The following is a 15,430-nucleotide window of genomic DNA, read 5'->3' on the forward strand; positions in this document are numbered from 1 at the left end:
TTTAACAAACAATTCAATTTTCGTTACAAGCAACAAAAAGCCTGATTCTAATCAAATTGCTAATATCTAATATGTCCCCTACTAACAAAACTTTCTTCTAAGCGTCGTTCAACTAACATAATCTTAATCTAAAACACACTAAACATATTATTAATGTAGAGCTAACAAAAAGAAGTTCTTTGGAATCTACTTATGTTTCGTCCTTATTTTGAGTCCGTTTGTTATATCTTTTTCATTTGTAGAGTATTATTAAAGTACAGTAATTGCTTTTAGGTTAATTCTATGTTCTCCTCAAACATTCTGATTTCCTTACTAATTCATCATTTATTCATTTACAGAAGGCCTTACAAAAACTTCAATTGAACCAGTCTCCATTCAGCATACAGTTCAAATTTCTCAACAAATTGGTAAGTTGATGCTCTGTATATCTGATGGCTTTTTCATAATTTTGCGCTAATTTTCGATCATGCGCTTCATAAGTGTAAATATTAGTAGTACTCGTATATTTATTTCGATTATTATTTAACAAATGCAATTAAAGCTCATTGAGAACAAGAAGTTAAGAAAATAACTTTTGCGATTATCAAATTGACAAAATGAATAGAATCGCACTCAATATTAAAATACAAGCCAAACAAAAATATATTTGTTAATAGACATCGCCACACATCACCAAAGATCACCACTCACCGCATTTCAAATCATCAATCACACACGAAAACATAAAATGATGCACATTTCAATAATATTTCGATATCTCGCTTCTCATGCCGATTTCATGATTTCTAAAAGCTTGCAAGATCTAAGTATACTAAGTTTCTATTCAACATGTTGAACAAAATGTGCAATTGTTTTACAGGTGATGATGTTAAAGTTGGTGATGATCACGATGATGGTGATGGTGATGATGGTCGTGATGATGATCGTGATGATGCATTCGATGATCGTGTGGCGCGCATACGCGAGGAAGCCAAAATTCTTGTCGATCATGTGCTCGAAGAGAGTGTTGATTTCATTGAGAGCCATGGCGAGCAGACCAATGGTCTGCACGATTCCATAAAGCACGAATATAATTCTGAGAGTGATAACTATGCCATCACATGCGATGATATTGGCGGCGTTGATGTCATCAAATCGCCAACCATTGAGTCCATGTCCGGCAAATCATTCGATGACAATATGAGTTTTACCGATGAGCACATACATTTACCCTTGCATGCCCAAAACATAACAGCTACAACAACAACAACAACAGTTACTACACAGATCCAACAACAACAACAACTAAGTCAACAGCATCCGCAGCAGCAGCCACAATCCCTGATCAATGTTGCAGCCCCATCAACAGTGACAGCAAAAGGTAAAATATTATGCCAACTGCAGAGTGTTAGTCCTACGATACCTAGCCTACTAACTAGTCTAGTAAGGAAATAGGAACCTCTTATATACTACATATATATGTATGTAGATGCATTGTGTTGCTTAGTCCGCTAGATAATAGTATCTATTACCTTTCTCCTATAATCTCTTTGTTTGCCTACCACAATATCATGTACTCGTATGCCTCGTATACTACTCGTATGTATATACAATATATCATGTAGTGCATAGTGAAGCTGTCGCTGATAAATCGGAGGTGCGTACTAGACGCATCGATCACAAAATTGATAAACTATCGGCAGAGCCACTAGACGATGTGAGTGCCCGCTTCGATGAGGCATTCGAGACGGCAGTGCAGGAGGATGAGATAAGCGGTCTTCAGGGCGAATTCTCGAAGCTCAGTTGGGACGACAGTGTATCGCCCACGACAAACACTATGGCCGATATGGCTCAGAATCAATTAACACCCGATAATGATATACAAGAGTTGACGACAGGTATCATTGGTAGACCATTAACTATGCTATACTACTCGTATACTTAATATCGTATCCATATACTATTTGCTTTGTATAGTACTCTTTACTTCTATTGGTGTAGATCGTGAAACAAAACAAAAACTACATAATTGTTGATAATACTTAAATATTTATAAAGTACATTGTACAGCATTTCGATTTTACGTTACACGTTTACCCAAATGCTAGCAATTTAATGAACATAAATGGCGGCCATGTGATAAACAATAAAAGCAAAAACGCAAATACTTTTTGTTCAAGTTGAGCTCTAATTGCATTCAGTTATTTTTGATTTTATTCATTTGGTTTTGATTGAAGTTTGTTGAATTCTCTCATGTGATATATTCGTATGCATGTCAATCAATCATATACATAACCAATGCATTCACAACTATCTAACTTACTACTCTTACTCTAAGAACCTATCGTACTATCTTACTACTCTTCACATCCATCGAAACTCAAACTTACTCGAATGCATCCTCCTAAGTTGTAACTCTATTTCTATCTATCTCGCTCTCTTCCTATTGTACACTTGTGTTCTCTTTTCCTCATCTTCTGTTTTCGACTTTCGCAACACTTTTAAAATTGCTTTTATTTTCACACCTATTGTTTTGTAGAAACAGGCGGCGATATACCAATCTCAACAGATACCACTCCCATACCAACGCAAGCAGCACAACCACCAACAGCAGCTGAACCTCTGGTCGAAACCAATACAATCACGACCACGACCAGCCATGACACACCCACACCAAAGCCTCGCGTACTCAAAGCAAGCTCCCCCGTCTCCATGACCGCGTCCGTTTCCATCTCCGATGGCACCGATAGCACAACCATTCCAACTCAAGTGCAACAACCCGACTTACCAATTGATATAAGCATCGATGCCGCCGCACCAGTTCCGAAGCCGCGTGCTCCCATCAAGCACAACGAACAGTTTGAGAATCTCGCCGCCTTGGGCGAACAATCGGATAGCATTAGCTTACGTAGCTTTGATTTCACCGACGAACTCTCAAAAACCGACGAACCCTCAACGGAGCTGTCGATCCGTTCGCAGCAACGCGATGTGGTGACCACCGCCACTGCGACCACAACTGCCTCTGAGGATCATACCGAAAGCTTTGAGCCAACGAGCGAAATTTCAGTGGATGATGCAGACACTGAGAAATCGGACGGTGGGGAGAAAGCAACTAGCTTTTACATCGGTGAATCCAGTCGGAATGTTATTACCAAAACTTCGACAGCAAAGTCGCCTAGCCTAACGCCACAGGATGAAGAGGCCAAGATCATTGAGGCCAAGGATATTTGTCTAATGAAAGAGGTCTCCGTTGACTCCGATGAGGCCAATGATGCCTTCAAAGAATTTGTTACCATGAAACCAGATGATTCCTTTGCGTTGGATAGCAAAATTGTCAGACAGGGCTCAGAGACTCGCAACGATATCTTGGAATTTGAAAATGTTGACAAGGAAAAATCCACGGATGCCAAGATGTCTAAGGTGACCACGGAAGAGAGTCTAACAACATCAACTGGTTCAAGTGGTCGCGCTGTCATTGAGATAGCACCCTCAAGTAGCGAAGATCCCGATGAATCAAGCAAGGAAATTCCTGAGATTGTCAATACAATCATTGAAAAACAGGAAAAATTCGAGTTACCTCTGGAGAAGAGCGAGTGGGAGATTTCTGAAAAGGAAATTCCCGCTGCCAGCAAACCAAAAGTGGTACATTCACCACAACAACCACAGGAATCCATGACGAAGAGCGTCCTTGGCGAGGCACTCGTAGGTGAACCCATTGCAGAGGTGCAGGAAACCGCGGAACTGATTAAAAAGGAATTTAAACTGAGCACAGAACCTCAAGAAACTTTTTCAGCTGCTGCAGAGCCTGAGGATTTATCCTCATTCATAGGCATCCCCGATATGCAAGCCTCCTCAATTGACAGCACCCAGCCACCAGAAGGTCTCTTCGACACCACCATCAGGGAGACACTAAATAAGCAGGCAGCCATGGCGCATTATGCCAAGGATGTGTTTGGTCAAGTGGAGCGCCGTGACGATCATGGTTCTCTTGGATTCGTTTCCACCGGCACAGCTGAAGACTTTAGTTCCATGGAGGAGCATTTGGCCAAGGAAGAGCAGGGCTCACTGGGTTTCATATCCACTGAAACAGCTGAGGATTTTAGCTCAATGGAAGATTACTACACGGAAAGATTAGCCACAGCTTCAGTTGTTGCTGAAGAAAGCGTAGCCGACAAATCGTCGGCCAGTGCGTTTGAAGAAGTTGTCTCGGATCAAAGCATTAAGCCAGTTGATTTAGTAGTCCATCGCATTAAAACTGATTCGTCACCGGAGTCCATGAACCGTTGGTCCATTCCCGATGTGGATAACTCGAGCTCTAGCGAAAGCTACCACAAGAGTTTCGAAAAGTCACAAAGCCGTCCGCTTTCGTCGGACGTTGAGAATTTGCTCACAGGAACTGGAACTTCCAGTGAATATCAAACTGCCATGGAGTTTACATCAACCTGCCGCGATGGCACTGAATACATGAGTGCTGTGAGCACCTTGCGCAGCAGCAGTGGCAAGTCCATCAGCTCCCACGAGAGCATGCGCAGCTTGGACTCACAGTCAGAAACATCAGCCAATCTGGCAAGCATTGATGTATCCGAGCTATCGGAAACTTTGGTAGCTTCATCAACAGAAGCCGATGCATTGGAAGCTGAGGAAATGGCACGTCTGCATGATCTGCGCGCCGATGACGATGATAGTGACGAAAGCTTGGATATGGCAGCCTCAGCTTATCCGAGCGCTGAGCAACAGAGTCTCATGAAGCGCTCACAAGAAATGATCTTCAAACCAAAGTCCGAATCAGATGTTTTGCCTCAACAACCAGCAGCGGAAGCTGTGCAGATTGAAGAGTATCCCAAGCCAAAGGAAACCGAACGCACTTGGGGTCTAGCATATCCCATGGACGAAAAAGACAGCAAAATTGATAGTCCCAGAGATAGCGAGAAAGGCGAGGATATACTATTGTATCACGGCGATGCCAGACGTTCAATTGACGAATCTAAATTAGCATCGAGCTTGGATGAAGGCAGTATACTCTCGGTCAGCATGTCGAGCACATCGAATATTGACACAGTTGTGGAGAACTTTGAGGATATTATCGGTTCAGCTGGATCGTCATCATTGACGGGCATTGAAGGTTTCCAGTATGGTCACGATGAAATGGTGCCATCCGCATCATTGCCCGAGGACACCACTTTCGTGCTGGAAATGGAAAGCAAAGAGCATTCACCTCAAGACTCTAACGCCAGCACTCCACCTGGTGGTGAATCAAAGCGTCGCGGCCACAAACGCAACGAGAGTACCACAATTTCAGGAGATGCCTTGAAAAATGTCGACAAAGATGCACCATCGCCAGGCGAAGGCAAGGAATCAGAGAGCGAGTCGGATACAGATCCCTATGAGTCAGAGTATGCTCGTCAATTCCGCTCACCAAAAGAACGAAAAAATAAGAAAAAGAAGCAAGCAGCAGCTGAAATGGATCACAGTGCCGAGCTGGAGAAACGTCCTTTCACACCATCTCAACTTGTAGCCGAGGTAATTGTCGAGGATGCCACCGAGGAACTGGAAGCAGAGGCTGCCATGATTGAGGAGCGTCGACCATCGCAAAACATGCAAGACTATTCTAATATTCCCGACATTATGGTAACCGAACATGTGAAATCTCCGATTGAGGAGGAATCCGATGAATTTCCCGAGAAGAGTCTGTACAAGGTGCGCACCGAAGAGGAGCTGAACAAAGCCAGTGATGTGGAAGCGTATAAGGCCAAGGCCGAAGAGAAGGAACTCGACTTCCAAAGGCGTGTGCAGGAGCAGTACAAACAGAAGCTCGAGGAACTGAAACGCGCTGAAATCGGAGCCGATTATGATGATCATAGAGCAGCCGATTCCCCAGACTCCTTTGAAATGGTTGAGCAGCCCGATATCTCCGATGAGTTTGTCATCATCGAAGAGGTGGCCAAGGAAGCCAACGAAGTGGATCTTGGTGGCAAGAGCATCAAAATCAAGCCAACAAAGTACGAGCAAAAGCACGATGAGGACGTTGAGAAGATTATCATCAAATCCGCACCAGCGGATCCCAAGCTTGGCTCGCAGCTCTACAAGGACGACTTGAACTTTGAGTTCGAGGAAAGTCCACCAACAGGAGCCAGCAGCAGCAGCGAGCAGCCGGAGGAGAGCGACTCAAGTGACACAACAGCAGCGAATAAGCGTTGGGTCGAGATGCAGCTAACTGATACCCAATTGCGTTATCCGTATGATCTCACGGGTGCCGTGCTGGAGGACATCAAGGAGGAGGACGGCGAATTCGAGGTGGGCAGCAGTCGCATCAGCAGCTTCAAGGACTCTTTCTCGAGCACACCCGAATACGATTTGGCTGCACGTCGTTATCACTCTCGTGGCGAACACGACGATGTGTCAATGAGCAGTCTGCAGGAGTTCGAATCCCTGGAGCAGGCCATCTCGCTGGAGAACCGCAATCGAGGAACCCATCAAGGCTCCACGGACTCCAGCAACGGCAGCTTTACTCGCCGCTACATAGTAAGACACAGCGGCAGTGGAGCAGCGCCTGGCGATGATGTTTCCATATCCAGTCTGAAGGATTTCGAGGGTCTGGAGAATGCATGCATTGAGGCGCATCTCATCGAGATCAAGGCCAAGGAAGAGGCGGCGCTACTGTCACGATCCGACGAATCCAACAAATCCAACGGCAGTGAAAATGGCGCCGTTGGCAATGTGGTGGTCACCAAGGTAACACGCACAGTCACCCGCACCGAGGTTGTGCCCTCGGGTCAGGCGGAAAACCTGGAACTATTGCTCAAGCAACAACTGGAACGAGAGGAATCCGATGCCAAGGCTGGCATAACCACAGTCAAGGGGGCGACTGATATTGTCAGCAGTGAGTTGGAAGGCAAGTCGAAGATCGACAGCCAGGATTCCGAAAAGGACAGCATCGATAGCATGGAGATCAGAAGTCATGACATGATGACCAGCAGCATCGAGAGTTTCGATATATCAAAGGATGCAACGACAAGATCGGACATCGATTCACTCGAAATTGATAAACGTCATTCGCGACAGGAGAGCATCGAATCGTTTGGAGACGAGCAGATGGATCTGATGTCCAAACTGGTCAGTGGAGGCGGGGTAACATTGGGAGATGGCTTGACCACAACCACAACGACAACAACGACAAGCACAGATGCCGATGGCCAAGAGCATACGGTAACTAGGGTGATAACCACAACGACAGTCGCTGGTGGCATTCAAGAGTTGCCCATGGACGAAAGCTACATGTCTAAGGATCTCTCTGTGGACTCACTGAATCTGTGCATTGAGCAAACGACTAGCTCAGCGGGCACCACAGCCACGTATCAGACAAGTGCCGGCAATTCACAGATGTCGGGCAGCGTGACAAGCTGTGCATCGAGTACATTAATGGAGGATTCATTCCCTGGTGTGGGTGGCATGTCGTCGTCACAAATGTCGGCCAGTTTCTGGTCGCATGACGAGTCCACGGTGGTTGAGGATGATGATCCAAAGACGACGCAACAGCAACGCCAGTGAATCTCGAGGATTGAGAGAATTACGAGTTACGATTTATAAAATATTAATGAAGGGCTTGAACAATGACATAAGAATATTTGGCTAGGTAAGCATTACAAGGCAAGGCGTCTCAGCTGTTTTCGTTTTATTTACTATTTATGGTTTTTAATTTGGTCTCGAATCTAAAAAGCATCAGAGCTCAACTTTGACAGAGAAACACACCGCCTTTAAGTAATAATATTATGACTTAATCGTAACTCACATTTGAATCTTTTGCTCTGGTTTCATTATCTTTCCAGACATGAAGTCCCATTAAGGATGACATGGATATGGACCATAAAACACACTGGATGGAGCGCCAACTCTAACAAGAACAACATCACCAAGTTGACACATCACTGATTTGAAGGCCACTTGAACTTATCGAGTATCGATTTAAAAATGAATGGAAAAACTTAAAGAAAATACGAAAAAGAAAAACAAACTAGCAAAATTCGGCATTTTTTCATAAACCTAAACATTTTAAATGAATTTGAAATGCATACATGAGTTTTTAAATAAACAAATATATATATTTTATATATTTATAAAAACTATAAAATCGCAAAATTGATATTGAATATGGCAAGCATTAGCTGTTTCGCATTTTCGTATAATTGGCTTTAATAAGTATTAAAAAAAACTGTATGAAAACACACAAAAAAAAAAAACAATCGAAATATTAAATAAAATGGAAACAAGAATTTTTTGTGCTAATCGCGTTGTAATGGAATGCAAAATGAATTTTTGCTTTTAATTTTGATGTAGTTATACTTACTTTTATGTACGTACTTATTAAATAAATCGCTTATTATTGTAGTTTAATTTAAGCAAAATATACAAGTGCATACACATACATATTGTAAAGAGCAAGTACGTAGATTGAAGGCCTGGGAAGTGAAATGCTTTTAAAGTCTCATTTTTTACAAGAACCAAGCAAATTTTTACGCTTGCATATTTTAATGAGAAATATACATACAGAAATACTTATACAATAAACAAAGTGAAATGCATACATAGATAAAATTTAAAATACAAACAATTAAATACTCATATACAATAAAGACACACACTATATGGTTATTATCTCCACATAAAAGCCGCAGCATTCAAATGAGACAAAATCATATACAATACCAGTACTTACTGCTAATTTTCGTATTGCACACCTTACAGTGTACTTAATATAATATACTTACAACTTATTACAAGATTCAAATGTTTTAGCATCGCCAGTGTAATGGGTAATAAATACTTATAATAATATTTGTGTTAAAAACATACAGCAAACTTAAAACAAAAAAAAAACAAACATTATTTGTATTGTAAACCACACGCGTATGAATAACCAAATAAAATGCTTAATAAAAAAAAATATGTTTTTTTATTTTAAATATTTCATGATTAATAGAAATTTTGTAGGTTGGCTTCTATTTAAACTAGATATTATACAGTAATTCTTAGGATAGTGTGTTAGAGCATATGAAATGTTATCCAACGATACAATGAATGATGTTTTCATTATATAGTGCAATAAATGATGTTTTCAGACAGGGAGATTTTAGTTTCAATTGAATTTAAAATATTCCCCATAAGTTCTGTTCAAATTAGAGGTCAATAAGAAAATACATAGAGATGCCAAAAAATAATACCAAATATTTTTAAATTTAAATGCAGAAATTACTGTTTGAGAATATAATGGTCACACAAATATATGTAATATAATTTTAAAAAATGTTAGTAACCGCTGCAAAAATAGTAATCTTTAGCTTGTACATATGACTAAAATGAATGCAACAAAAATTGATATCCAAATTGATCATACAACGAATGTCACATTGAAGAGCACACCTTTATACTTTGTTTTGTTTTAAGAGGAATAATTGAAAGGACAAAACTGCAAAGAGAGCACAAAGACAAATTGCTGATTGAGATCTTACGATGCCTTCGTCTATTGACTCGTATACGCTTCGTATTACAAAAGCAAAGATAAAGAGTGGTGCTTTGAAGTTTCAATACGCTAAAGTTCTATTCACATTTAAGAGTAAAAATTCAAGTGGCGAAAAGTAAGTGGCGCGCATATTTAAATTGCTTATTATTACTATTATTATCATATATTACTATTATTATTATTAGTATTATTAATATTATTTTGTATTAAAAGTCACAATTTAAATGAAATAATTGAACAGACAGACTTACATAAATTTAGTTGCACTGTCCAAGCTCAACATGGTACTTAACTTCTCTCTCACTTACAATCACAAAAAAAAAATTTTTTAAAAAACACAAATGCATAAGATTGACTATTATTTATGATCATATTCACACTCTTATTACACAAAACAAGAAAAAAAAACAAAAATGAACTATTTAAATTCACTGCTTTTCATCAATGCACATTAATTATTTTACACTTATAATCACTAAAAAAAAAATTAACAAAAACGTACTCACAGATGAACACAAAAAAAAAGAAATGAAAAAAAAAGTGGGCGGCAACAAAGAAAACGCGCGAGACTTAGATTACGCGCAATTTACTATTAGAATTCATTTGAACAAAAAAACACACACACATCAACCGTTTGCCCGTGCATGTGTATGTGTGTAGTGGGCAGCAACGAAAAAACGCGCGCGACTTAGATTGACTGCAATTCACTAAACCAACTTTTTTAAATTTTCGGCTCAGCGTGTGAGAGAGACGCTCGAAATGACGCCACGCCGCGTTTTAACGTATTTCGTATGTAAAAGCCGGCCGCACACACACAAATCCATTTAATTTTTCAATACACAATATTAATCAATGTTTTTAAGATATTCGCGTTCGTTTTATTTGTTAATTTTATAATTGCGTCTTCGCGGATTAAAATGCACATACTCCGCCCGTAGTGTGTACTGTGCGCTCGTCAGCTGTCAACTGATATTCGTGACACAATAATATCCTTACTTTGCCTAAACGGAAAGGTACTTTCTGCTATGAACTATGCAAATGGACCATTGTGGCCCCAAAGGGAACAATTTGACAATCACGACGTTTGCGCAACTGTGCAGAGCGCTTATTCGGCTTGCGCGTGCTTCTTAAAAAGTGTCCTCGTCATTATGGGACATTGCCGTCGTGATTGTCAAATTGTTCCCTTTGGGGCCACAATGGTCCATTTGCATAGTGCATAAGAGAAAGTACCTTCCGTTTAGGCTAAGAAAGGATATTCTTGTGTCATGAATATCAGTTGACAACTGACGAGTGCACAGTACATACTACGGGCGGAGTATGTGCATTTTAATCCGCGAATACGCAATTATAAAATTAACAAATAAAACGATCGCGAATATCCTAAAAACATTGATTAACATTGTGCTTTTAAATACGAAGTGCGTCAAAACGCGGCGTGGCGTCATTTCGAGCGTCTCTGTCACACGCTCTGTCGAAAATTTAAAAATCCGTTAGAATTAGTGAATTGCAGTCAATCTAAGTCTCGTGCGTTTTCTTTGTTGCTGCATACTTTTTTTGCATCTTTCTTTGTGTTCGTCTGTGTGTACATTTTTTGTTAAATTTTTTTTTCGGTGATTATAAGTGTGAAATAATTAATTTAATTTAATTTAAATACATATTTTAATTCTTTAATTTTTAGAATAAGAGTCGAATAATACTAAAAACCCGTTAAATTGTGAGTTTCAAATAATATACTGTTGCGCAAGAGGTATTTTTGGTATTTTCGTAGGTGAAATGCAATGCTGATGAACCAAGCTGGTTCATTTTGGAGCCGCAGTTGACTCGACAACCCTGGAGACCACACATTTACAGCTGACAACGAAAGCAACAGCTGACGAAGCAGCACGACGAAGCGAAGAAGAAATACTTCGTGCGTATGGAATAGAAAATTGGAAAAAGGCAACTGCACAGTGAAAAATGTGGAAAAATGTGGTTTTTGGATAAATAATTGTGGAGCAAGGTATTGCCACAGCTCAACAAAACAAAACAAAAGACGATAATTACGAATTGGAACGCACAAAATAGGATATGAGATTGCTGCCAAAAACTCGGTGTGTAGATTCGTCGTCGTTGTTGCTGTCGCATTCGAATTTCATATATTGAGCAGCGAGAGAAAGAAGCCAAGAGCAAGCAATAAGTAACAACAAGCAGATGACAGATGCAAAACTAAATTCTACGTGCAAATTTGTGAAATTCATTGAGGATTGAGATAACAAAACGAATGCAGAGACGTTGCTGCAAATTATTCTAATTATACAACAGGGCCCAACTGTGTTCCCCGTCAAAGAACGAAACTGGTTATACACACAGCGACGACGACGACGACAACCACGACAACGACGACGGCGACGACGACGAAGGAACGGGAGCAGCAGCAGCAGCAGCGAAAGGCAGTTCGACGCAGCAGAGCAGAGTGAGGGTGAGTAAAAATCGATTTGTTGCACAAAACGAGACGCACACAAGCAAACGTACACACCACACGAATGCGACAACCCTGTACACGAGGGCGCGTTAGAGGTAGGCTAGGGCAGGACAGGGTAGGGTGGGGCGAGCCAGGGCAGGGCTGGGCAGGAACGTGGACGACGGACGAGCAGAGATTGAAAACGAGACAGTGTTCGTTGTGTTTTATTTTTTGTTGTTGTATATTTTTTTTGTTATGCACAATTTATCAATTTTGTTTGTCGTGTTCAATTGCAGGTAATGGAAAAAATCAAACAAAAGGTAATTGGAGTGCTGCGCGAGCGCGACGGTGGCACGAATGTGAATCGCAGCAGTAGCAATGGCATCGCAGTCGGCGGTGGCGTTGGCGGTGGCTCTGCAGTTGCTGTTGGCAGTCATCAGGTGGGCGTGGGCGTGGCTGTTGCAATCGGGGTCACGCAGGACAATGGCAATGGCAACGATATCAACGGCGGCGTCGGCGGCAACGCCCCTGGACCAGAACGCAACGATGCCCATGGCCATGCGCTGCTCAACAACGGTGCGCCTGCTGCTGCCGCTGGCGCTGGCATCGCCGGCGCTGCTGTCGGCGTCGGTGGCAGCGGCGTTGCGAGCGGTGCAGCCCGCACTTCAGTTCTTTCGCGGCCGCAGACATCGAAGATCAGTGCACTCGACCTGGCTGGCATATTGAACACGCGACGACGACTCGAGTGGACCAAGGAGTGGCTGCGAAAGAATCAATCGGAGTTCCTCAGCAAGGAGAATCTGCTGAGCGAGCTGCAGTCGCGCAAGGATGAGTGCTATCATTTGAATTACTTCCTAGCCATAACCGAGAGCCAGTTTCGGTATCTGGTGCAGAAACTGGATCCCATCATCAGTCAGTATGCGCCGCAGCGTAAAAAGAAATCCTTTAGCGCCGAGGAGCGACTGGCCATAACGCTCAAGTATTTGGCGACGGGTATGACAAATCGATTGACCCATATTTGAAATGTCTATATATATATGTCTTATATGTCTGTGTTTGTTTTTGTCTTGCAGGTGAAGTGCATTCTTGTCGAAACTACTGCTTCCGTGCCTCGAAATTTGTGATAAACGAAATGATTGCCAATATCTGTCTGGGCTTCTATGAGCACCTCAAGGACCAATACGTGACACTACCAAAGACTGATGAGCAGTGGCGCAACGCGGCCACGGATATGGAGCGCAAACACCAATTGCCCCAATGCGTGGGCAATCTATTCATGCGCAGCATTCAACTCCAGAACAATGTCAGCAACAACAGCAGCAGCAGCGGCGGCGGTGGCGGAGGTGGAGGTGGAAACAACAGCGACGAACGGAAGCGTGCGATCATATTTACGGCCATCGTCGATGCGGACAACAATTTTCAGTATGTGAAAGTGGAGCGTGCGGCAAACAGTCGACCCAATGATATCTATAACCAGACCACTGCCGTTGAACTTATCGAGCAAAAGATGCAGGCGCTCGGAGCGCGTCTCGAGGAGCAGTCACACGATTTGCCCTGTGGCTTGAGCTATTATCTGGCCGGTGATGCGGTGCTGCCAAGCACATCGTATTTGGTCAGCACACGCAATGTGAGCAAGGACAGTGCGGTGTACGATGCCCTGGAACAGGTGAACGCTCATGCGGAGCAAACGATGCGCATATTGTGCAATATATTTCCCATATTGGCGCAGCCCTTGCGTGTCAGCGAGAAGCACATTGGTCAGGTGGTGCTCGGCTGTGTGGCGCTGTACAATTTTCTGCGCAAAACGGACGATTCGTTTCGTCGCAACAGCGACAACATTGTGCAGCAACGTGGCGGCATCGAGCAGCCGCAACACGCGTATGTGGACAGTGAGGATATCGATGATGATTGCATCATGCTGGCCACCGAGGAAGAGCTGCGAGAGCGTGCCGAATTTACGCCTAGCGTTGGCCTCACCACCTGCTTCCAGACGTTATGCGCACAGCGCGGCGATACGAGCGATGGACAGGCGAAGCGAGACTGGCTGCTCAATCTGCCCGTTTTGGGGGCACAACAACAGCAGCATGGCAACAGTAACAGCAACAGTAATAGCAACAGCATTGGCAGCAGCAACAGCAACAGTAGTAGCAGCAGCAGCAGCATTGGCAGTGGCAGTGGAAGTGGCATCGGAATGGGATTGGTTGGGATGGTTGGTGGTGGCAATGCTGCCACGGCGAACGGGGGCTTATATTAGTGCAATTTTGATCTAAGTACTTTACGAATTTTGTATAGTTCCTTGTTTTCTATTTTCTAACTCTTAATCTGTACTCTACTGCATAATGTATCTGTATCTGTTGTATCTTTATATATTCAAAATTGGCATTAGCATCATCGGTTCTATGTTGCTAGTCTCCAGAAAACACACACAATCTGTTTTGCATTAAGTGAGCTGTTCTTTTGCTTCTGTGCTTCTCTTAAGGTTCTGTAAAGTTAGTTTAGGTTTCATAATTACATATATACAGATATATATATATATATATTATATACATATATTTTTTTTTTAATTTGGAAGTTCAGTGAATGCTATGTGATGTCTCAAATCTCTATTGTGGCCCAGTGCTCCCGGGGAGCAGCGTGAAAGCGTCTGCAACAAAGTAAACAAAAAGCAGCAAAAGATCGAGATGAAATTAAACAAAAAAGAAAAAAATGGAATGAAAAGAAATGAGAAATTGAAAAAAAGAGATCAACAAAATTAAAAGTTTAGTATTCGTATTTAAGCAAGCAACAAATTATACATAATTATATTTACAATAAATGTGTAAGGAAAGGTCTTTACGTGTCGAAATCTTATCGAACTCCAAAACTTTTTCACTTCCACCTTTCAGTTCAGTGCATCGAAATGCGGCCACTTCTCCAACAGTGCGTACAGCGCATCGCCAGGACTCTTTGTGGCGCTCACCTGGCGATGTCCCAGCAGCTTGTAATCCCCAGCCAATTGTCCCTCCCTCTCAGCATGCTCCAGCAACGACTTCGCCGCAGCAAGAACTGTTTCAGACGGTGCTCGCTCATCGAAGTTGCCAATGAAGGCGATGGCCAGACTGTTGCCATTGTTGCCCGCAGCAATGGCGCCCTGTTGGCTGGGACTGCGTCCCTCGTAGACACGTGCATTGCCACCAATCAGATAGTGATAGCTAATATCCGAGTACTTCAACCGACCCATCTGGTAGGCCTGTATGCCACGCACCTGCTCCGCACAGCTCTCGTCATCGTTGCACTCGCGTCCTGCCGTATGCGCAATCACCGCTCGACCCAGCGGCAATTGCATTGCTGTCATTTCACCCGGTGCTCTGGCTCGCCATTGGGAGCGCGAAACCAACGAGAGCTCACCACTGACAGCTGCTGTCAGTGACGCAACGAAAACCACAACAAATATCAAGTGTAGAGAGGAGCTCATTTCAACGCGATGCTTGGCAAACAACTGAAACGAGCTCACA

General features: G+C 42.7%; 3 protein-coding genes across 23 annotated transcripts in view; 2 read left to right on the forward strand and 1 right to left on the reverse strand.

Annotated features, from left to right (window-relative positions):
- Positions 1–8,219, forward strand: part of LOC117571165 (ankyrin-3) — a 78,893-nt gene extending 70,674 nt beyond the window's left edge. For 11 of the 21 annotated variants that reach the window (XM_052006103.1, XM_034253193.2, XM_052006104.1 and 8 more), the window contains 5 exons: positions 339–407; positions 860–1,360; positions 1,605–1,877; positions 2,519–7,612; positions 7,806–8,219. In XM_052006103.1, the coding sequence (XP_051862063.1) occupies positions 339–407; positions 860–1,360; positions 1,605–1,877; positions 2,519–7,527 (5,852 nt within the window). In that variant the 3' untranslated portion in view covers positions 7,528–7,612; positions 7,806–8,219. The remainder of the gene's footprint in view (positions 1–338; positions 408–859; positions 1,361–1,604; positions 1,878–2,518; positions 7,613–7,805) is intronic. The other 10 variants (XM_052006114.1, XM_052006116.1, XM_034253194.2 and 7 more) reach the window with 3 other exon arrangements.
- Positions 8,220–11,355: 3,136 nt separating this feature from the next.
- Positions 11,356–14,325, forward strand: LOC117568694 (uncharacterized). The gene is made up of 3 exons (XM_034249503.2): positions 11,356–11,954; positions 12,233–12,929; positions 13,010–14,325. The coding sequence occupies exons 2-3, from the start codon at positions 12,236–12,238 to the stop codon at positions 14,188–14,190; spliced, it is 1,875 nt and encodes a 624-aa protein (XP_034105394.1). The 5' UTR covers positions 11,356–11,954; positions 12,233–12,235; the 3' UTR covers positions 14,191–14,325.
- A 363-nt stretch (positions 14,326–14,688) lies between these two features.
- LOC117568695 (peptidoglycan-recognition protein SD) lies at positions 14,689–15,430 on the reverse strand. The gene has a single exon (XM_034249504.2). It carries the CDS (start codon positions 15,388–15,390, stop codon positions 14,818–14,820), a length of 573 nt encoding a protein of 190 aa, XP_034105395.1. The 5' UTR covers positions 15,391–15,430; the 3' UTR covers positions 14,689–14,817.

The sequence above is a fragment of the Drosophila albomicans genome, chromosome 3 (genome assembly GCF_009650485.2).
Source record: "Drosophila albomicans strain 15112-1751.03 chromosome 3, ASM965048v2, whole genome shotgun sequence".
Taxonomy (NCBI): Eukaryota; Metazoa; Arthropoda; class Insecta; order Diptera; family Drosophilidae; genus Drosophila; species Drosophila albomicans.

Coding starts and splice junctions, on each gene's coding strand:
- LOC117568694 (XM_034249503.2), top strand. CDS start 12,236: ATGGAAAAAATCAAACAAAAGGTAATTGGAGTGCTGCGCGAGCGCGAC. Junction 12,930..13,009: donor GCTCAAGTATTTGGCGACGG/GTATGACAAATC, acceptor TTTGTCTTGCAG/GTGAAGTGCATTCTTGTCGA.
- LOC117568695 (XM_034249504.2), bottom strand. CDS start 15,390: ATGAGCTCCTCTCTACACTTGATATTTGTTGTGGTTTTCGTTGCGTCA.